This window comes from Silurus aristotelis, assembly GCF_946808225.1.
Source record: "Silurus aristotelis genome assembly, chromosome: 22".
In the NCBI taxonomy this organism is placed as follows: Eukaryota; Metazoa; Chordata; class Actinopteri; order Siluriformes; family Siluridae; genus Silurus; species Silurus aristotelis.
This window is the reverse complement of record NC_139595.1, coordinates 1,978,370-2,002,810: the sequence shown is the minus strand read 5'-3', so window position 1 is coordinate 2,002,810 and position 24,441 is coordinate 1,978,370. Positions and strand designations below refer to the sequence as shown.

The window sequence follows — 24,441 nt, the reverse complement described above, 5'->3', positions numbered from 1 at the left end:
CTCTCAATTGAAAGCTACCTGGGCCATATTCTCTCTCTCTCTCGTTCTTTTCCTCTCCGCCCTCTCTCGCCATCTGCTGGAGGACACTTGACATGACAGCAATTATCAAATGAATGCAGATGTACAGACACCAAAAATCATTTAAAATCTCACTATCTGTTCCATTAGTTGAAATATTTTTTTAAACTGTAATATGTCTATCTTTACCGTTTGCATTTCAATAACAATTGTCATAGAGGTTTCAAAGGCAATGCCTTCTTCACACAGACATGTAAGCCACGCCTCATTCATCAGATCTGATGACAAAGACCACACATTCTCTACTAACATTAACTTTGACTGACAGCACAGAAACCACGCCTCCTTAAGTAAGACTGACAGCTTTGACTTACAGGACAGAGGCCACGCCCCACCACTAATACTGATCTATGACTGACAGCACAGAAGCGCCACGCCCACTTGAGTAGGACTGACAGCAAACATGCTTTGCCTTCACCACTGATACTGATCTCTGACTGACATCACAGATGTCTCTTTCACTAAGAATGGCAGCACCTAGACCACACATACATTTTTGAAAGTAATTGTACTGAGGCCACATCTCCTTCAATAAGATTGACAGGCACATAGGCCACGCCCCCTTTAGTAAAATTGATATACATGTAGGCCACACCTCCTTCACTCACACTGAAACATTATAATATACTATAACAACAGTAATACAACAAGCACAGAGGCCACACCTCCTTCATTAAGACTCATTTTGCAGAGCCCACACCTTTTTACTTCCTCTGGCACCTCAAATATCTTTTATTTTAGAAAGTAACATTTATAAAAAGTCCTGTAAGGTTTACAGCTTTCAGCTCTACCATGTTCATGTCTTCCCTCAGTTCTTATCGCACTGCATCAGGCAAAAAAACGCAAGTTCATGATTTTACACGCCATCATTAAAAAGTGGGTGGGGCTTAAACAGGTCTTGCAGGTCAGCAGCATAATGACTTCACCTTCATATTCTACATACACACACTCATACACACAACACATCAAGATATTTCTTCAGTTCTCACACACAGATACAAACTTCATTGTCACGAAGCCCTTTTGGAGAAAGGACACACACACACACACACACACACACACACACACACACACACACACACACACACACTCACACACACACACACACACACACACACACACACACACACACACACACACTCACACACACACACACACACACACACACACACACACACACACACACACACACACACACACACACACACACACACACACACACACACACACATATATGCTGGATGTGCTGGATTTATGGTGGAACTTCTTGGGATTTAAGTGTGAACTTGGCAGGAGGTCGCTGGAGGCTGTCGAGAGGTTTTGGAGGATATGTGCCAGATGAGGAACTTGCTCAAGACTGTGACCTCTGCGTACCTCATCTTCAGTCTCAGCCGTAAGTTCCAAAATAATGAAAAATCCAAATGCTGTAGGTAAACCCAGGAGCCTTGGTACTCTGATGCCCAAGTGCAGCATGGAACTTTTTTGTGTTAGAAGTTTTAGAAGATAAATTCATTACATTTCTCGGCTGATCAATTCTGGACATTTTTTTTCGCCAATACTATTTAGTAGATTTAACAAGACATACGAGTGTAAAGTTTAAAGGAATTAACAGAATTTGTAGAAATAAAATATGATTTGTACATGAAAATTCGGCACAGAGTGCATTTCTTTGTACAATGAATCCAGCATTTTTTTTGCAATTAATTGTATAACAAATTTTTCAATTTGTTTGCAACAAAAAAAATGTTCTGTCCAACATAAAATCCACAAGAAAAGTTTTTTCCCTCCTTTATTCATTATTCTCCGATTTATCTTCGCATCACAATGCATAGTCAACATCATGATACAATAAAGATACGTATGAAGCAGCTAGCGATGCGATGCGATGTGATACGATTCCCTCCCCGTAGCGGTTCAGTGTGATACGATTTCGATTCAATTCAACACAATGCCTTTCATGATTTCTAACACATGGCTCTTTCACACACAGGCCTTTGTAGTGCAAAAAAAATACATTAAATAGATTTAGAAGTAATTTTTTCTGTTCTGTCTCCAGGCAGATGCAGCTCTACCTCTGCCATGTAAATCTGTGTTCTGACTCTCAGGACAGCAGCAGTGGTAGAATGTAGCAGCAGAAGTGCTGAGAGAAGGCGCATGAGAAACCAATCTACATAGAAAATATTGTTCACTTTCTAATATAATAAAAGTGTAGCACATCTACTAATAATGAAATATAAATAAATCGTTTTGTTACCTATGCAATTATGTTAAAAATCGCGATACAAATGCCAACTCGAAGCCGATTAACTCGATTTAGTTTTTAATTCAATGCATCACATCGGTAAGTTTTATGCTGAAGCACCGATACGAATCCTAATTCCCTTCTATATAAATATTCTCTGAGGGGCTGAGGAGCAACAAATATTTTTTAATAATTAAATAATTATAGGATCATCTCCAAAATGCATATCTACCCATACTTTCACAAGTAATCAAGACTGATGATTCATACAGAAACTATAAACAAATCAGTAGGTGTGTCTATGAATGTCGGATCCACGTAATTACTCATAATTTCATCGCATGTGTTTGGCCATGCCAGAAGGTTTACTGCCCTAGTGTGTATTGACTTTTGGAGGCCGTGCCGATTCCTACCTACTTGCTAACTCTTCATGCTGTTACACACCTTAACAACTATCAGGTGGAAACACATGCTTCCTCTGAGGTACATGAATCCAGACTCCATCTTGTTTCAATGTAAATGCAGGGAATAGTTGATTTAGCAAAATCAAATGAACTAGGTGAACATCAAAAGGGGTCACCTTGGAAGCAGACTCAGATCATGGCCTGATTTCTCTTTTTGGGGAAATTTCCTGGACCTTCACAGTGGCAGATATGGAATTTCCTGGTCAGCATTCTTCAGGGTCAAACTCTTCTTCATTGATTAAATACTTATATTTAAACTCGTCCCTTGTAATGATGAGTTGGTGGTCAATAGTTGGCAGGTCAAAAATAGGGGTGTGTTGGAGATAATTTTGTACAAACTTGGCCAAAGGAAAGAAGAATTTTTCTTGTCATAGAACGTTCTCAGGAATCAAGCCGTCTTGTGTGGGACATTTTAATCTGCAGTTGCATGTGGGTGAAAAGCTTGGGAACGATTTATAAAATACAGTCGGATATGACTTGAACCGGCTTGTAAGCTGTAATCAGGGAACTAATCAGTAATCAAGCAATTAGTTGTGAAGATTCGGAGAACCGGTTTATGGTAGTAGGATGGTTTTATTTTCATGGTAAAAGCAAATTGCTGCCTCAAACATTTCTCAGCTTCATTTCCATCGAACTTCAGGACTTTCCATGGAACTGGAGGTAATAGTAAGTGTGTGAATGGTGAAATGTTCACATCAGTGAAAAATTCAAGAGATCTCAGGATTGAACAACTAGGGTTCTGGAATTTTGGTAAAAACTAATTGAAAACCAGTGAAAATCCCAATATTCAACAAAACAGCAGTGTATATACATAAGCACCGGGACACTTTTTCCAGTCGTATGAATTTCTTCACCAAACTGTTACCATAAATTTGGAGGCACACAATTGTGTTCAATGTGTTTGGATGCAGTAGCATGAAATTTTCCTTCACTTGAACTACGAGACCCAAACCAGCATCACAATGCCCCTGTGCACAACGTAAACTCCATGAACATCTGCTTTACATGGGTTGAAAGTGGAAGATCTCCTACTATAGAGCTCTGAACTCAACACCTTTGGGATCAATTGGAACGCCGGCTTCACCCCAGGTATCCTCACCTCACCTACATCGGTACCACAGCACAAATCTCCACAGGTGCTCTCCAAAATCCAGTGGAACACCTTCACAGAAAAGGGGACGTTATTGGAGCAGCAAATGGAGACTAAATATGGAATAAGATGTTCAAAAAGAAGCACATAACAATCCTATAATCAGGTGTCCACAAACTTTTTTTTCCATATAGTGTCGTTTGCTCATCAAATACAGTCATTTATAAAGAACTGTGTGATTTCAGTGATCCAGTATTTTAACAATATGCAATTTTGAATCAAATACACATAAAAATCTTGATCATATTCCAGTATTGATCATTATTTCTTTATCTTCTCACTCTAATGTGAAATACAGACAAATCAATCATATGTTGATTATATGTCAGATCAAAGGTCAGAGATGAAATCCTAGAACACGCATCAACACCACATTGTGAAGCCGAAATATCATGTTCAAATCTCATGTTCACCATTTTGACACCTGCCCCCTGCAGATGCTGCTCTGCTGCCTGCATCACTGAACATCTGGATACAGTCGGAGAACATGAGGCACATCCTGAAATGGAGCTCCCTGCAGGAGACCTGCCCCTTCGTCAACTACACTGTGAAGTATCAGGGGTGAGAAAACACACAACTGTTATTTCCATCCTGGTTGGAGACCAACACAGAGCACACCGTGTAGGAACATTCTGCATCAGGGGAGCAGCTAATGAGACTTACGGATAATTAGCATGCACTAGCCTGGGATGAAAAACATCAGGGAGTCTGTAATATCTTTAGAATGTATTATATGTTTAACAGTGTTGTAAAAACTATACACAGATCCGACTCATGGACGTGGGAGCAAAGGCAGTTGTCAAAGTAATACAAAATAATTACAACTTTTGTTAACAAGCAAAGGTTAAAAATAAACTATTTGTAACACAACAACAATAATAATAATAATAATAATAATAATAATAATAATAATAATAATAATAATAATACAATAATAATGATAATAAAACAAAAATAATAAAATAATAATAATAATAATAATAATAATAATAATAATAATCTTTATTATGTGTATAATAGTCACAAAAGTATCAGTTTTATAAAAATTATCTTTATGTAGTACAGTATTTTGGTTAAAAATCTATTATAATAACATAAAATACACTAAATACATTAAATCAAATATTTGTTTAATTTCTGTACAAAATGTTTATTATTATTATTATTATTATTATTATTATTATTATTATTATTATTATTATTATTATTATTTCAGTGTTTTTTTTCTCATATTAAGAAATGTTACAGTACATATATAACATTTAATATTTTAAATAAAAATAATAATAAAAATTCATTATTATAAAAATTCATTATTAATTATGAAATTATTATTATTTCAGTGTTTTATTCTTTACATTTAAACATTTAAAAATTATTTCTATTTAATTTCTGTACAAAATGATGATGAAGATGCTGCTGATGCTAATTATTATTATTATTATTATTATTATTATTATTATTATTATTATTATTATTATAATAATTATTATTATAAAAAAAAATGTGTATGAATTTGCTTGAGACTTGTACTTAAGTACAGTCGTATTTCTGCCTCATTTTTATTTAACATACATGAAACATAAACACAGTATTTCTGTCCCCTGGCAATAAGGTCGTATCTGTAAAGCACTGGGATTCGAAATATTTCTCATTTATGGCATTTAACAGAGAATTCTTTCAACATGGTGAAAATGTTGGTATAAATAAACGCAATGAATCATTTAAAATCTGTACAGAATTCCAGAGGGTATGAACACCTTCTTATAGCGAAAGTGTTTTGGCCAAATATTACGTTTATATGATCTTTACAGTATATTATAGTTTTGTATTTTATATAGTGGAAACACCTTCCGATAAAATAATTCAACTAAAATGATGTGCAATTACTGTCAGATAACTTCACAGTTACATTTTTGTGAATACCAAATCGAATTTTCGAATTGTAATATAATTGGATTAGTAATATACTGTATACACCCTGATAATAAAAACCCGCACTCGCAATGGTGTACAGCGTCTCTGCCGATGGCATGAAAATCACACCAATTACAGCGTATTAAACATGAAACTGGAAGGGCTGCTGTTTAAGGGTGGAGTTTAATAACCCTGAAGATATTAACTACTCTTATTAAAAAATCCGACCTTACCAGATCTCTCTCCACCCTGCAGAGCAGAACACCATGAGAAGCATTAGGGTAGGAACAAAAAATGATATGCAGCTATTTTTTTTACGGTAAATATTGAGCCAATTGGGGAGACTTTTACTTTTACTTTACTACATTCCAAAGTCAAATATTGTAAATTCAACTCAATTACATGAAGCGGATAAAATACACCAGTGGATAAAAACTGGTCAAACAGTCAGCAGCCGCCGATCAGGGTCGATTTATCAGCAACATACAGTTCAACATCAGTTCAACAGCAAGCAGAATTTTTAGAGAGGAATACATGATGGCAGAAACTGAGGTTCCCTGGTGGTCTAGTGGTTAGGATTAGACTAATAGACTCTGCGGCAGAGTTTCTATTCACAATACTTTATTTACGTCATAAATGTTAGAAATACCACCGAACGACAAACGTGATTAATTGTTCTTAATAACACTTAATTAGGTCTTTTGTTGCTCAGGAATGCCGAGGCACATATTTTGCCTATGATTGTAATTACAGGTCTGATTCATGGCCTCATCAATGTCACATCTGTCGAACAGGTGAGTTGTTCCTGATATGTGTGACAACATGAATTTGTTTTCTCGTGCAGTGAGTTTGAACACATGCAGAACACTTGGCTGGATGCGCACTCGTGCAACCAGATCGTCTGCACCGAGTGCGACCTGACCCTCGACCTGAGCTCCGACTCCGATTATAACATCCGTGTGCTAGCGCGATGTGGTGACTCGACGATGTGGACTCAGCTCCCGGAAACCTTCAACCGCAGAGACAGTGAGTCGTCACCTCAAATCATCTCACCATTAATGCCAAGTGATGAGAATAAATAATAATTATTAAACCACAAAGTTGTTATATTTTGGCTTCTGATTGTTTAGAAAGTATTGATTAAGTTTGAATAAGAATAGACAAACCACAGGTTTACACAATTACTATTCACACTGTTTAAATGACACGCCAGGAAGTGCCGTGATCATCTTCAGGGTCGTTCATTACACCATCATTATGACAGAATCTCCTATTGCTTTTTTTGTGCTTTTTTTGGAAGATGTTTCCTGAGTCATCAGTTTATGTTTTTTTAAGATGTGCTCCATTGAACTTTTTGACCTCTTGCTTCTCCTTAGCTGTCCTGCTAGCTCCAGACATGAGCGTGAACTTAAATAGGGGCAGAATTGAAGGTTACTTCAGCGAGCTTCCAAATCATATTAACGTAAACGTTAGAATTTGGAAGAAAGGGGACGAGAAGAATGTAAGAAGCAAACTTCACTTCCTAACAACTTACTAACTTCCATTTTACAGACTTTTTGTTACACCAACACTCCGCTGATCATCCATTTTAATTTCAGGCCTTTGTTAAGGAGATAACAGATCAAAAGTTCCATCATGATGTCCAGCAGGGAGAAGAAGGAATATACTGTGTAACAGCAGAGGTTACACTGGACATCACCAACAGGTCCAACAGAACACGTGAACATTGCATCCCTGTCTGGGGTGAGTCTTACAGCAGCGTGGTAGTATAATATAACAATGTAACATAAGTGCTAGGGTGTGGATTCACCTCAATATATTACTTTTTACACAATGACACAATGGACCAGGTCAAAAATTATTCCTTGAATACCACAGAGATTTGTCAATCATTTATTATATTAGTTCTATATATCTAAAAAGATTTTTGCATTTAAAAAGCTCATCAACTTGCCAATCTCATAAACACATATTTGATTTAAAATAGAACACATATCAGATGTTGAAACTTAATAAGCTAATTTTCAATTTAATGGCTGCAACACGTCTCAAAACATCTGTGGCAGGGCCATGTTTACCTCGGCGTAGTATCCCCTCTTCTTTTAACAACGGTCTGTGTACGTCTGCGATCTGAGGAGACCAGTTGCTGGAGTTTTGGGAGTGGAATGTTGTCTTATTCGTGTCTGATACAGGATTCTAGCTGCTCAACAGTCCTGGGTCTTCTTTGTTGTGTTTTTCGTTTTATAATACACCAAATGTTTTTAATGGGTGAAAGGTCATTCAGCATGTGGACTCTTTTACATATTAACTAGTTAATTCTAATGCTGTGGATCTTATGTTAAAGTCACATTATAGCGACTATAAATGTCCTATTAACAACCTCTATTTTCTCTCTCTTGAAGTAAATAAGACAACATGCCAACTTGTCATGTTATGTGTTTTCATGATGGTTAGAAAGCATCAATATTAAAGACTCCGTTCATTGTTGTTACTTTAAAAACTGGTGTATTACCATGAGTCATAGATTATGTGAAGTGTTTTTACTAATTTTACTATTTACTAATATTTAGAAACATTTTGTCCCAGAAAAGCACTTTTTAAAACTCTGAAAGTCTAAAAAAAAAAAAACCCTTGTATAATGTAATGTGATTATATTGAAACATGATCCTGGTTTGATTCCAGTTTTTCTCAGTTGCTTTGGAGCGTTTCTCAGATTAGAAACCAAATCTACTCGTTCAACCTCCACATTAAGTTGTCATTGAATAACAAATGGTTAAACCGGTTGTAAGAATCCGTCAAACTTCAATTCCAACTCACTTTTTTTTTTTGTAAGTGTCTTCAAATGATGAATTGCACAGATGAATCTTGAATGTCACTAATGATGGCGAGTGAACGGCATCAGATCAACCAACAATGAACCAGTTCTCTAAAAAGGGTCAAAGGTGAATCTCATGTACCTTCAATTGGCAACAGAATAAAACACAGAATTACAATTTCTGAGAATGGATAAACAACTAGGAAACGAACAAACACCAATACAGTACAGTAAAAGTGTGAATCCTGTCCCTTCTCTTTGAATCAAAATAAATCAAATATGCAATGAAATAAATAAGTAATGCTGCTGAAATTCATAGATGCCAAACAGAAGAAATTCAACCACTTCAATTTGTGCGCCGTCATACTGACAACACGACTAATGCTTTTTACGATCTTGTTTGCGGGACGTGTTGTTCTGATGGGAATATGATGTCCATTTACACAAAGAATTACTTTTGAGAGATGATCTAGGGATTTTGAGAAAAGTACAGGCTTTTGCAAGAAATCTAATGTGTTGTGCTGTTTGTACACATTGATTTTGGAGAAATGCATTTACTGACTTGCAAATATTAAGGTTGATTCGAGAAACGCAACTGAGAAAACCTGTAAGCTGAACACCCTGCTTTGTCCTCTCAGATCTGAGACCCTCATGGCCCATATTCCTCGCTGTGGGCATCGTTGTGGCATTAACCCTCGCTGTGGCTTTGATTTTGGGTTTGATAACGCCGCGCTGTAGCCTGTGGCTCCGGAGGTTCGTCCATAAAAAAGAGCCATTGCCTAATGCACTTGTGAGTACATATTTTATATATATACATATTTGAACCATAACCATATTTGTACCTCTACTGTGATTTACACTACATTGACAAAAGTTTGTGGACACCTGAGCATTAGATTGATATGAACTTTTTAAACTTCCCATTCCACAATGAGCCCCTGTTTACTGCTATAAGAACCTTCACTCTCCTGGAACGATGTTTCATTATATTTTGGAGTGTACTTTTGGAGAATTGTGCAGAGGTACTGATGTAGGCGAGAAGGTGAGGAGGCCTGGGGTGCGGTCAGCATTCACATTCATTCCAAAAGTGTTCAATAGGGTTGAGGTCCGGAGTCTATAGCAGGAGAACTCCAGGAGCAATCCAACCCATGTAAAGTAAATCTTCATGGAGATGACTTTGTGCACAGGGGCGTTGTCATGCCAAAACTACTAGCAAAACATGCTACGACATTCGAAGACCTTCTGTACAATTGTACGCCGCCAAGTTTTTGGTAACACTTTAAGTAAGAATCACATACGGCTGGAAAATCAGGGGTGTCCCAATACTTTTTCTGTATAGTGTAATTTTACACAGAGTTAAGCGGGCAAGGAACTCTGATCAAATTCCAGTCTATTTAATATCTCAAACACGATACTATGTTCTTAAGGTAGAGCTGAACAACACAGAAATGCGACCTTTGGACACAATATTTTATCATTTGTGATTATAAATTGGGAAATATTGACTAAAAATATTCATTTTTAACTATTTTCAGAGAAAATAATGATTTTTTTTTTAGCACATACTGTATTATGATGGGTTCAAATGAATATTTGTGTACTGTTCTTGATCTCTTTAGCTTGGCTGGACAAAAAGCACCCCGATACTTTCCTCTAAGATCCTGCTGGAGCTGACACACTCTGTTTTACTGCTGGACCCATCAGAAGAGCAGGACAGAATGTCAGAGACAACAGCAAGTGTGAACCTGTTTAATGTGAAAACGATTGAAGAAGCTAGCGGTTCAACTAGCCATGATGCTAGTTGGAAGTATCTGAATCAATCCATTCCACTGATTCAGTCTGTGAATTAATATGTATTTATTGCTCCATCTGATGATGTCACTGAGAAACTCATTGTGGTTTGAGGTCGAGATTTTCTGAGGGCTTCTTAATGGTGAGAAAGAAACGTGTTCAGCGCAAATCCAGAGGATTTCATCGCCCATCAGGGGCAAAAGAGCAAAAATTGCCCGAACTCTCTAAGTGGGAGGGGCATGCTTTCTCTCCCCTGTCAATCACAGTGACACTAGCCAATCATGGAGATGTCTATGAACTCTTGTATGCAGAAGAGGGATGATAGCGCTTATTTGGATTGTGTTTTTCTGTCCTGTGAAGAAAGATGGCTGCCCAATTTCAGATGCATGACTTGAAAGGAGAAGTTGGCTGATGGAAAAGAATCAGAAGAATGATATAATTTATTTATAGTATCATATATATATATTTATATATATTTAAATTTTTATTTTATGCTTGTCCAAAACATTAAAATGTTGTGATACCGAAGGTGGTTTAATTATACAGTATTTCTTATTATATGTGTACACTTCAATTTGAAAATCTGTTTAATTGTGTCTCTAAACTATATTGTATGGTCAAAAGTATTGGGACACCTGGCTTTTCAAGGTACGCAATTGTATAGGGTGTATTTGAATGCATTACATTTTTCCTTCGCTTGAATTAGGAGACCCAGACCTGTAAAAAAAAAAATACAACATCCACCCAGAAAAGTGGAGGATAATGGAACAGCAAATGAGAAATAAATGTTCAAAAAGCACATACCAATCTTTTATTCTCAGGTATTCACAAACTTTTATCCATCCAGTGAACAGCATATAAAATAGAATAGGAACAAAATAAAGAGTTCCTATATCTAAAGTCTCAACACTCTGTTGGATCAGAACCAACGTATCATTGCTACATGTCTTAAAGCCGTTTCCAACAGCTGAGACTAAAAACAGTCATAAAGCTGAAACTACATTTTATTACTGAATGTCTTCTGACCAGGTTTTCTGTTTGTTTATTGGTACTGCGTTGTCTGACGTGTCTCTCTGTGCTCATTGAGTTCTAATGACGCCATCGTAACTTGAAAAAGTCATGACATGGGGTAGTGTACTGTCATTTGTAAATACAGTGGAACCCGGTTATGTCGATGTCCTAGGGGGACGCCAAAAAGCATCGAGATAACCGATGATCGAGATAAACGAAAATCAAAATGGCGGCAGTATATTAACGTGCTTGAAATTTCTTTATGTACATGATGTGCGTTAATAAATGAGAATGTGCATGCACGTGTTTTTGGAGGGTTTTTTACACAACAGCGTTACCGCGATTTGTTTGATGAAGGCATGTTATAAAAACACATACAGTACATGTTTATCTGTCAGGAATCCACCTGCCACGCCCCCTTCAGCGTGTCAGGTGTTTTCTCGCCCGCTTTCTCTGAAGCTCCCGGCTTCAATCGCGCACATCTGGTGCTCGTTTATCATCATCACCAGCTTCTATTTAAACTTCCACACTCTCACTGTCCGTTATTGTTGGTATATGTTGGTTCACGGCGGTCGTTGTTATCGCGCATGCGTTTCCCGGTACGTGTCTTCCCACCGGCACTCTCTCACCGGCTGCTCCTACTAACACTACGAACACTAGCACTAACTAACAGCAGAGATTCACCAGTATACAATACAACACCTGGAGCAGCTGTAAGGTGTGATTTTTCCACCACTTTCGCGAGTTCTTCTGCGGCTGCACCGAGATAACCGATGTTAAATGGCAAATTTCCCCCCCCTTGTGCTCGAGATATCAGGGTTCGGCAACATAAAAAAACATAACCGATAAAAAATGCTTAGACAAAGCGAGAATTTGGCGGTTCCACTTCAAAAACGTCGACTTAATAGGGTTGTCGAGGGAACCGAGGGCGAGATAACCGGGTTCCACTGTAATAGAAAAATTCTAGTACATTTTTCAGCAAAACAGAGCAATTTACAGTACATTAGTGCATAAACTATACAGTATATATGTATGTGACAGGACACGAGTGGACGTTGTGATGTTTGCTTTCTGCAAAAAAACATCACCAAACATATCACAATCGAAAAATCATGAGGCGAATCGTCGTAACTCGGGGACCATCCGTATGCTAGACAATTTCAAATTTTCTTACTAAATCGAAGCTGAAAATATTACTGAAAAGCCATAAATATCAGTGGGAAAACAGTGTTGAGTTTTATTGCAGTACAGAAATAACAATGAGCCTCAGAAAGCAATCAACAACCTGCTACCACACCAACAATTTAATACAAAATACTTTTTTTTTTTCAACACCACAACAAAATCTGGAATCTGCCACAAATACGGAGAAACACTAACTACAGTAGCTCACTGTCCAAAGAGGCAAACGTTTCGGCTTCTTGTTTTCACATGAACTCAAATCCGACCTCCTCATCGTGTCCTTTCCCTTTTAGTAAAGAGTAAATTGTATTGAACAGATTCTTGTTTTTTTTTTTTGTTTGTTTTTTGATTTTTGAGGAAAAACCCTGCAAAGTTACCCAAATTTGTTTTATTACTTTTAAAACCAAATGTATTCTCCACTTAAAAGGGCCACAAAACGTCTCTCTGAAAAGGAAAACGTGACGAATCTGAGACGGTAGAAGTTACACACTGCCACCTCCCCCTGGGAGGCGCTCTACCTGCACTACCTTTTGCTCAAATCACGTCAAAATGTCACTGATGTTTTCACCAACGTCCTCTAGATCAAATCATATCCTGAACAAACCTCCTGAACTGGTCCGAACCCCGGAAGAAAGGAGTGAAGAAGAATGACTAAGAGATGGAGATAGGAAAAGGTGTGTATTAGACCATTAGACGAGACAAAGCAACGTTAATGTAATCGAGTAAGGAACTGACTGACATTATGAGGTAACTATAGTGTGGAAAAATCAATGTGCTTCCTCTCGAGGGTGGAGGTTGAAGGGTTTAGATTCAGGTAATGTAATATGCGCAGGATGATGAGTAATGAGATGCTCACGTTCTGAATGCGACTCCTTCAAGCTGAGCTACGCAGGTCGAACAGCTTCCATCCCAAAAGACCACCTGCTGTATCAAAGGCAGCGGCTTTCAGAGCCTCCAGAACAGCAAAGACAGTTTTATTGATGTGGATCCCACTGCCACTGCCTGGTGTCGTTTTTCCAACAACACTGCTTCAGCAGACGTTCCAGGGAATTCTTCAAAAAACGCTTTGGTGCAACAAGACAATCCGATGACCTGCAAGACAAATCATGACTATATCATTAAAATACACAGTGCTGATGATTTCTGATTGGACAGAAGTTCATTCTATTATTAATTCTAAGGTTTTCATTTGAACACCTAAATGTAACACTTGTATTTCTGGGCAAAACAATGGAGCAGGTGTGAAGCTTTTAATGGTGTTCAGAACCAGTTAGCGGCCTGGAAATGAGCAACGATTAAACAGTAGATGAGATGAAGTCATGCAGTGTCGATGAGCTTCATGCAGCCGATGAGTCCATTATAAACGCAAAATAGATCAAAACAGTAGCTCCACTTTATTGTCTTTAAGGCTAAGGATAAGCCTTAGCTTTTAAGGATATATCGCTGGACTTCCGTTTAAAAAGAAAATGATGAATATGAGGTTTTAACGGATGAATTCACTACGATGAATATGAGATTTAGAATTAAGATTAATAATAAGATGAATAATAACGTGCTCATCACATTTGCCCTTTTTTTATATAAAAAAAACCATAGTTTAGAATCGAATAGTGAGAAATCTCGGAAAGCAAGTTACAGTTTAAACGTAGAAAATTCAATCCAAAGTAATAAAAAAAAAAATAGGAAGAGCAGATTTATTTAAAGCACCACAAAAGGTACAGCTTGTGTCTATGTCCTGACTTGAATCTCTTTAAGCATGCTTTAGCTGGATCAAATCTATCCAAATCGTCATATCTGCTTTCTGATATGAGAGTCGTATTCAAAATGTTGTGACGTCAACAAGCGCCGGGCGGGCTGTTGCGCATGCGCAGTGCGCTGCGGCTTCGGGCAGGGCGGCGAAGAGGAGGGAGAAGGAAGAGGAGGATCATCATCTTCATCGTCAGCGCGCACGGTGGTGAATGAAGCAGAGGAGGGCACCGGAGAGGAGACGCGGCCCTGCTGTTTCTATGGTGAATGAAGATGGCGGCGCCTGTGCTGAGCGGCCGGAGCGGATCAGGGAGCAGCAGCAGCAGCCCGACCGCTGCTGCCAACACCACCACCACCATCAGCAGCCGCCTCGCCTGCGCTCCGGAGCTCGATTTCAGGTCCGGAAGCAGGATGGACGAACTGAACCGACTCATTCAGGAATTCAGCAAGCACGACCAGCGCGAGTACGACGACCAGCGCGCGCTGGAGATCCACACGGCCAAGGACTTCATCTTCTCCATGCTCGGTGAGGAAAGAATTCAGTCTAAGGCATCATATATTTATAAAAAAAAAATATGATGCACACGACACTGATTCTCCCAACATCATTATTCGCTGCGCGCGTTGCCAATTGAATATTTAATTAACATTTCAATTTGCATATTTTTGCATAAACCCGAGTATTGCGTCACTATACATGTAGTTTAATCACTCCTGCTCTTTTCAAACAAAATAAAATATTTGTATCATTCCCAAATAAATTTGATCCCCTTTCCCAGATGCCCAACACATCCTTCCACTTTCTCAGAATCTTTGTTTATCTTGCAGGGGATCCAAATGATCATTTCCACATGTTGAATCCTCTGTTGGGAAAAAAAAAAAAAGTCATGTGTTAACAGTTTTTTCTGCAATATATTCGATCAAACATTCAGTCGCCTGCAGGGACGTAAAGATCTGACGAGAACGGATTTCACAGTAAAAACCTCTTTATTTTGGATTCCGAGTTAAAACCCAGAGACAGCCGGACCTCCAGGTCGGTGTGTGAGACGTATGGCTGTGATTTACTGTCGCTCCAAGAGCAGTATGACTAAGGCTGCGTCTCAAATCGCTGCAACGCTAAACAGAGTGTGGGTATAGCATTGCACGTATAGCGTGTACTAGGTGGAATATAGTGTGGGGTGGGAACGTGTGCTGTGACAGCTGTTGCAGATTGATTGGACAGGATGGTTTATTACCTCCTAAAAGGGATGAGGGTGAATTTTAATGCAGTGTTTGGCCATAAAATGCAGAAATGTGTACATGAGGAAAGTATATCTGGTTCAGTTACAGTCAGGGAGGTGTTGTAGGGGGTTGGAAAGATGATGAAATCAAATTGTCTCTAGATGTGGGAGATCCAAAGACTTACTTGTTACAGTATTTTAATAGATACAACACTCTGCTCCCACATGCCTGGTCCCACCATCTCTTAGAGTAGAAGGAAGACCTGCTTCAAGACTTTTTGTTGCCCAGGCACCTGTGTGGTGGAACAAATGTACACTTCATACTCAAACAGCTGAGTGTCTGGAAGTCTTCAAACGACATCTAAAGACCTGCGTAAATAATCACTTCTGCTTATAAATAAATAAATAAATAATTTTTTGTGTATTTTCTCTCCCAACAAAGGTTTAGACCTGAGTTAGTGTTGGTATATAATGAACCAGTAACTATGTATTTATGGATGATTCTCTAAGTTGCTCTGGATGCGTCAGTCTGCCAAACGCCATACAGTAACACATGATTAATTGTGTAATTAAAAAAGTAAAAAGTATAAACAGGTACCGATTCCAAACCGAATGGAAGGAGTCTCAAGTGTCAGTATTTTGTAGCAGTCAGTAAGATTTCAGCGGAGGTTTGATGAACACAATGTTTTCTCTTTGGATGATAAATTTATATATTTGATTTGAAAGTATTCTGGAGAAAAAAACGTTGTTTTATGTGTAGCACGCCGTTATTATGCGGATGAGAGGAAAAGATCCGTTTCGAAATGCTCATTTTCATCCTCCTTTGTCCTGAAATCTGGTATGAAATGTCACTGACTTTGGAGATTCCTTTCATATAAGAAAACGTTATTGTATTAATGCATCGTTAAATGCCACAAATTAATAAAAGAATTCTGTGCATAATTAAATATTAATGATATATTTAATATTTTATATTAATACATATCAGAACAATGGCTGCGCAGCATATTTAAATAAATATTTTATTAATTTACTGTTTCTCTTTTTTTTTTTTTTTTTTTTTTTTTTTTTTTTTGCAATAGCTATTAAATTATAAAAAAATTAAATTGGGGTGTCTTTTATATATAAATGTTTTGATTATTTAGATTACAAAAATTATTTAGACCTAATGACTTTTTAATAAATGAACACAAAAGAAACAAAATAAATCAAAAAGCAATCAAGTGGTAAAGCACTTTTTTTTTTTTTCTTAAATATTAGAGTGAAATTTGCCTGTTTGTGCCACACCGATAATAATAAAAAAGAATTCGACGTTATTTGATATTCAATAATTTTCTATGAATAAATATTCAACAAAATTATAATAATATCACCGATATTTGATGTATCACCCGACCCAAGACGGAATGAATGCAACAACACGAACCTGTCATTCGTGTTACAGCATAAATACTGGAAATTTATGCTCTTTTTGATTCAAGAATTCAACTGTAGATCATTTGCGTTTCTACATATATTCATGTGTATTTTTATAAGTAATTGAATTTCGCGGATATTCTTTCATGCAATGACTTTAGCGAACCTCAGTAACCTGCTACATATAATTTCTAATGCTGAGTATCATTTCAGTAAAGCTACACACCACGACGAGCGTCGGTTTTAGACACCATCAGCGCTCGGGCTATTTTCCGAGGCAACCCAAATAGGCTTGTGTGCTGTGTTTTTTTTTGGTCTTCAGCCCAGACAAGAAGGAGTGAGACAGCACGGAGCCATCTGTGGGAACCTCATGTCCTCTAATGTGAGAGTGATCTACAGCTCCTTCTTTCCCATTCTCTCTCTCTCACACACACACACACACACACACACACACACACACACAGATGGACACAGTTCCCAGACACCCGATTTTAACCATTCAGTACGGCTCAATTCAGAAAGCTCACGCTCTGATTGGCTGGCGGTGCAGTTAAATCAAAGATGAAGAACAAAAGTGACACTGGGTGTTTTTACAACACTTTGGTGAGAAAGCCTTTGAAAGGATCGACGGGGAGGAGGAGGCCCGCTGTGCAAGGGGATTTTCCCTGTGAAGAAATAATTCTGTTTTGACTGAAAGATTTCTTTTGTATAACCTTTACATTCTTTGATAGCGGAAAAGCTCTTCAAAAGGCCAGACGGTTTCTTCAGGATGTTCTTGTAGTAGCTTATTCTCATAAAATCTTTAAAAAAAAAAACGCTTTTGACTGTGCGCATCTCGGCGTAACACCAGGTGGACGTGCTTCGCTTTAATTCCTTCCTGTACGCTTCAGACATTCTCAGTTAACCTTTTAACCAGCACATGGAAACGCAATAGCAATAAGGATCAATAACATTTCAGAGCACTTGGTAAGGTTCAGTACCGACATGGATTTTTGAGGATGTAGTGCTAATGTTGTCCCAGAGAGGGAGTCATAGCTGCTTTCACTCGTTTTACTCCAGAAATAGTCCGATCTGCTCAGTCATTAAGAAAGTCAGAGTATGATTAGCTGTTATACTGAGAACAGACACACATTATCCTGTTACAGACGAAACTCATGAGCTCGTAGACAAATTGCTGTTCCTGCTCTGTGCGGTGACTTGTGTAGTCTGAGGCTACGTCTACACTAATCCACAAAAATTCGAAGTCTAAAAACGCTTCACATCCACACTTTTGTTTTCAGTCGTTTTCCAAAAGTCGCTCATCCACACAAACACCTGAAAACGCTCACGTAACTGTACTGCGCCCAAGCAAAACATAACACGCCCCAACACGTGTCTTTTCCGTCTGCCGTTTTTAAGCGCTGGACGAAGTACCGTAATTCCCGGACTATCAAACGCACCCATATATAAGCCGCACCCACTGAATTTGACAAAGATTTTAATTTTGAACATAAATACGCCGCACCTGTCTATAAGCCGCACACAGAAACTAATGAACTTCACACAGGCTTTAATGAAAGACAGTGTCTGTTACACGCTTGTATCTAAACAGTAGCCTACCAAGAAAGTCATTGTTCACTGTGTTCCTCCTTCCTTTCACAACTATTTCGCTCGGGAGTTTATCTTTTGGCATCGTCGTGCGTTTAAAAATCACCATCGGTGAAGCTTTTCTCCCGATGCCGTGCAGCTCAGAACACAGGTGAAGTGTGTTTTCATGCCCGGTTGTTTTCAGCGTGACGAATGATCCACATTTCCTGTAGACAGTCCGAGTGAGCGGCAGGTCAAACGTCAGAGGAACATCATCCATATTTATGATGTGGTGCGGCCCGATTCAGTGGGATCTGATTTAATATGAAGAGTTTCATTGGTTCACCTGAACCTGTTATGCAATTTCATTGGTCTAACGTTATGGGGCTCAGTTTTCTGGCGGCATGACGCTTGTGAAACCGGGAAAAACCCAGGAATAATCTATAAGCCGCTTCATTGTTTAAGCCGCGGGGTTCAAAGCGTGGGGAAAAAGTAGCGGCTTATAGTCCGGAAAATACGCTACACAAAACATGTAGTTGAATTAAAGTAGATCCACTCAGTAAAATGTGACTCCAGTAAAGTGTCCCTGTAAACATTCACTTGAATAAAAGTACAAAAGTTTTTACTTTCAAATGTACTTAAGTATCCGAAGTGCTATGATTTGTTATAACTATAATGTTCCGATTTATAATTTTTGTCACAAGACTCTTCACTTAATCAACTCCGTTTATGTGAAAAGACTCGAATGTTGCTCTTAACAGGAAGTTTTTTTACAAACAACACATCGGATTTCTTTTCTCAAAAAATCCTTAATTCATCCTCATTCCCATTCGAATCGCACGTCCTTTTGTAATTGTTCACAAACATGATGGTCAGTCGTGTTGTCAGTGTGTTTCGGTGTTTCCTGATATAAACTACGGTTTGGGTTATGATGAATGAATATGCAGGTTGAATTTCTTCTGTTTGGTATACGTGAATTTCAGCAGCACAAATTTCAGGTTTTAGGTCTGCGATCTGCAATTCTGTACGCATTAATGCAACGTTGCCAGTCATTTATTTTTCATCGTGTGCACACTGATGTTAAAAAGTATTATCTTCTGACTTACAGTGATTCTTACACTGGCAGTTGGAAAGTGCTTGGAGGACAGAAATGAGAAATGGAAAAGGACTCTAGTAATAGAATACAAAGTCTATTCATAGATTATATCAATGCTTGTGAACTCCAAGGTCTTTTGTCCCGAACAGTCTGATCCGACATTTGAATCCATTCCTATGCCCTGTGGAGTTTACATTACATTTACGCCATTCGGCAGATGCCCTTATTAATTCAGAGAGACTTCCAATTCTCTTATTTATACAATCGATCAGGTGAGGGTTAAGGGCCTTACTCATCAGCCAATGAGGAGTCACGAGTTACAATGGGGCAACTTACAATTCTTTAATCTTACGATTATGATACCGAAACGACATGCGGTGTTGGGAGGCTGTCAAGATGTTCCCATCTCCTGCGTCTAGCTGTTGATCTAGTTCAGTTGTCTTGGTGTTAGAGCGCATCCTTTTTCTGTGTTTTTGCCCAGTTTTAACTCTTTTCTCTCTCTCTTTTTTTTATCGGCATCGCCGGACAACAAGCTCCGCCCTCCACTCGTGAACCCGTGCTTGCTGCCACGTACATATCTACTGTAAAGTTTATACATTAGTTTTGGGCAAATTGCTTTAATGTCTCAATGTCTCAACCATCGCAAGTCAGGACTACCTGTATTTGAACTCATGACCTTTCTATTAGTAGTCTAACATCTTAACAACTGAGCTACCACTTCCCTCATTAAAATTTGCAGCCATCTGGGGTGCAATATGTTTGTGCATACAAACAGCACTAGAGTTACGCATTCATTTATTAAAATCTATTGTAGATCTGTGGATGACAGAATCCACGCCTTTTTACTGCAGACAAATGTAGAAGACTGTAGGTTCCTTCCATATTGATCGTCTGCCTTTTCTCAGCACTGGTGTTCTCTTTCAGGTCCTTGTATTGATTCTTTGGAAACACTAACTCGGGTTTTGCATTTTTTCAAGAACGTTGTGGTAGGGCTTGCCGTTAAGTTTGTGGGCTAAAGTGTCGAAAAGCATGCAGACGTTCATGTTCATTACGCCCCTGTTAACTTTGCGATTCCAATCTTTCCTTTTCTCTTTTCAAACCCCTCTCAGGCATGGTGCAGAAGCTCGACCAGAAGTTGCCGGTTGCTAACGAGTACCTGCTTTTGTCCGGTGGAGTTCGCGATGGTGTTGTGGACATGGATCTGGATGAACTCGGAGCGTATAACCGCGGCTCAGACTATGACATGGCCTTCACGTTGCTGGTGCCTGCGCTGAAGCTGCACGATCGCAACCAACCCGTCACACTTGACATGCGCCATTCTGCACTGGGTCACTCGTGGCTGAGCCTGCGGTTGTTTGACGAAGGCACCATTACACGCTGGAGGGACTGCTGCATGATGGCAGACCACATAAACGGCACTACTAATTACTTCTTTTCACCCACCCTGGTGGCTGATTGGTTCCAGGAAGCAGTGGCGCTTGTGCTAGCCGAGGTGCAACGCAAGCCGCAGAGAGGAATGCCCAGGGTGGAACGTGTGGAGCGCCACAACACACTCCTCTCCATGATCCTTGGCGTGGGCAGCAGCCGTATGCTGTATGACATTGTACCAGTGGTGTCATTTAAAGGTTGGCCTGCGGTTGCTCAAAGTTGGCTGATGGAGAACCACTTCTGGGATGGGAAGATCACAGAAGAGGAGGTTATAAGTGGTTTCTATTTGCTTCCTGCTTGCTCGGTTTCAGGTCGAAGGGAAAATGAATGGCGGCTCTCCTTCGCCCGCAGTGAGGTTCAGCTAAAGAAGTGTATCTCGCCAGGCCTCATGCAGGCATACCAAGTCTGTAAGGCAATTATCGTGAAGATGCTTGCTCAGCCTATGGTTGTTGGGCCCTACCACTTGCGCAGCATAATGCTATGGGCCTGTGATCGACTGCCAGCAAACTACTTGGGGCAAGAAGACTTTGCCGCCCACTTTTTGTTGGGGCTCATCGATGACTTGCAGCACTGCCTGGTCAACAAGAGCTGCCCCAATTATTTTATCCCGCAGTGCAACATGTTGGAGCACCTGTGCGACGAGACGGCAATATTTCACGCCCGCAAACTCGCCCTGGTGCGCTCCGACCCGGCGGAACACCTCCGCGCTACCATCGAGCAAGCTAAGAGCGCTAACCGCTTGACGCAAGAAATGCAGAGGCGCGGAAGTTCCTCTGGCCTGCCTTCTCCGCAAAACGACGCAACCTCCTCTGATAACCAACAACCTGACGATCGGCTAGCGAAAAAGCTCCAGCAGCTAGTCACAGAGAACCCAGGAAAGTCTATTTCGGTGTTTATCAACCCGGATGATGTCTCACGGCCGCACTTCCGTATCGATGATAAGTTCTTCTAAAAACCCGGAAGCTCTTCCATGCCGTCAGTGGAAGTGCGGTGCACAGTAAACCTGTCTGTTATGCAGAGATCCCGTGTCGAGTGTGTGGTGTGCTGGTGGAAAAGGTTCTCTGGGACAAATGCTGAATTAAATTTGGGTCCAAGTAACATTCTAAAGCCTTCTAGGAGCAACGAACTCTTAGTAATTTTTTTCTGAGGTATCAAGGACAAAAGTGCTGTGCACAGCGTAATGCTTTGTATATGAAAATTACTTCTTTCTTTGTTTGGTTGCCATGTTCAGGCAAGAAATTGCTGCAGCATCTGGAAATACTGTAAACGTCTTCTACGTTATTGAGAGCTGAAGAGGATTTCTGTGTTTCCTAGCTAGTCCTTCGTATGCTCTCTTTCCTGTTCAATCTCTGTGTTTATTTTACGGATGAACAAAAAACATCTTGTTACGCAATGATGGTATGTCCGAAAAAAAAAGGTTAAAAGCTTTTTTTCTTTTTGTTTTAAATCTGGCTAATGAAGACCACACAAAAGACAACTTTAAGTGCAATTAATGAAAAGTACAATTACAGCAAAGAGGCTTTTATATACTCTGTATGTTTCTTTTTTTTTAATGTTCGAGTCAAAAGGATGCAACGGTAATATTTGTCTGCTGCGTAAAAATCCCAAAGCATCGCTGCTATCAAAAATGTAAGAAATTTCATTTTTCTATAGTCATTTAATTTTTTAATGAAATCGCTGCCAACATTTACGACCAACCATCATAATCAATGAAAATATGCACATCATAAAACATTCATCCAAAACAATTTGAGCAATTTGAAAAATATTCGAACCATGACTTTACCACTATTGTTAAAAAAAAAAAAAAGTTGGGGTGGGGATTTGGTATTGTATATGATTGTATGTTTTTGGTGTTGTGAAGAAAATGTTTTTTTTTTTTTGTAATTTTACACAAAGTGTATTGAAACTTGCACTTTGTGGCGAAAAGTGTGGCAGCAGCGGCTCATAACCATAGAAATCCGAGGGGTGTGGCAACCTTAACGACAATATAGACTTAAACGAAATAAAGTCATCATGCTTTTACATTTGATAGTAATTTCTATCGCAGGCAGTTGAGGGACACACATCCAGCGTAGGAATTAGTAGCATCAGTTTTTACATGTTTGTTTGATGTAGCAGGTGTGCGCCCACTTCGTGGTGTGCAAGGAATCAACGTGCTGGAAGATCCATCGGTGTTGATGCAGATTTTAGCAAACCTTTAATATCACACAAAACACATGGCGCTGTTCTGAACTGGAACTAAGAGTGAAAGTCTCTGTGATTGCTCATGTAGTTCTGATTAATGGATATTATTCTCATCCATGTCTCCTTATCTATTCTTCCTCCTATCTTTAGAATTTTGCTTTGTTTGCAGCAGGAAGGACATTTGATGACCGGGTTGCCAGGGTTACGCAGTAATACTTCACTGCCTTTTTTTTTTTTTTTAAAGCAGTGGAGTATTACTGCGTAACCCTGGCAACCTGGTCATCAAATGTCCTGCTGCATGGGGCAGCGTAACTCTTGCCTCAATTGGCCACTATTAGTGCTTGCTGCAGTTCCTATTTTTGACCACCAGGTTTTGGTAATAACGCTACAAATGATGGTAGTGGGAGAACTGGAATATGACTGTGCACTTAATGCTACGTTTACACTAATTCTGATATATTTGAAATCAGCGATTTCGTCTAAAAGAGCTCCACATCCACACTTTCGCTTTCAATTGTTTCCCAAAAGTTCCTCATCCACACTGAAACATCGGAAAACACTTACGTCTGTGTATGACATATGCGCAAATCGTAAGATGCTTCGACCTGCATCCTTTCCAGCTGGCGTTTATTTACTTTCCAGCTCTTTAAAACTGAAATGCGTCATCGGTTTCTTGACATTGCAGATGACATTTTCAAATGTATCCACTTTGAGAAAGTATTCGTGTGGACGTGGCCTAAGTAATGGACATTGTGACATTCTTATAAAATCGTTGGCATTCAGTGAATTTTTAGATCGGATACAGTGTGAATCAGTAAATGGGAACTTTATAAAGATTAATATTTGTAAGCTTTGCTCTACTCAGCCCCTTTGGATGAGCCACTATTTTTGGGAACATTTAAAAAAATACAGAAAACTTCAACCTTAATTTCAAGCAGCTGACAATTGTAATCACAAAACCTGTTTTTGCCATGTAGCCTTTTCACCACCATTTAATATATCAGATAATATTCATGTGTAGCATTAGAAATCGACATGTTATTTACGGGACCAAGCATCTCTAGCAACCCTTTATCCTTACCTCTACTTTGCTCCCGGGTCATTCGGACTCATTCTCTGATGCTTCACTTCG

General features: G+C 39.1%; 3 protein-coding genes across 3 annotated transcripts in view; all 3 read left to right on the top strand.

Moving 5' to 3' along the window:
- The window catches only part of fgf12a (fibroblast growth factor 12a), a 176,467-nt gene that overhangs the window by 88,561 nt on the left and 63,465 nt on the right, over positions 1 to 24,441 (top strand). The window lies entirely within an intron of this gene.
- crfb16 (cytokine receptor family member B16) lies at positions 1,119 to 10,983 on the top strand. The gene is made up of 7 exons (XM_083525205.1): positions 1,119 to 1,471; positions 4,372 to 4,495; positions 6,696 to 6,877; positions 7,228 to 7,352; positions 7,450 to 7,594; positions 9,305 to 9,456; positions 10,286 to 10,983. The coding sequence occupies exons 1-7, from the start codon at positions 1,408 to 1,410 to the stop codon at positions 10,514 to 10,516; spliced, it is 1,023 nt and encodes a 340-aa protein (XP_083381331.1). The 5' UTR covers positions 1,119 to 1,407; the 3' UTR covers positions 10,517 to 10,983.
- Positions 14,475 to 23,001, top strand: mb21d2 (Mab-21 domain containing 2). The gene is made up of 2 exons (XM_083525135.1): positions 14,475 to 14,922; positions 20,804 to 23,001. Exons 1-2 carry the CDS (start codon positions 14,664 to 14,666, stop codon positions 22,072 to 22,074), a joined length of 1,530 nt encoding a protein of 509 aa, XP_083381261.1. The 5' UTR covers positions 14,475 to 14,663; the 3' UTR covers positions 22,075 to 23,001.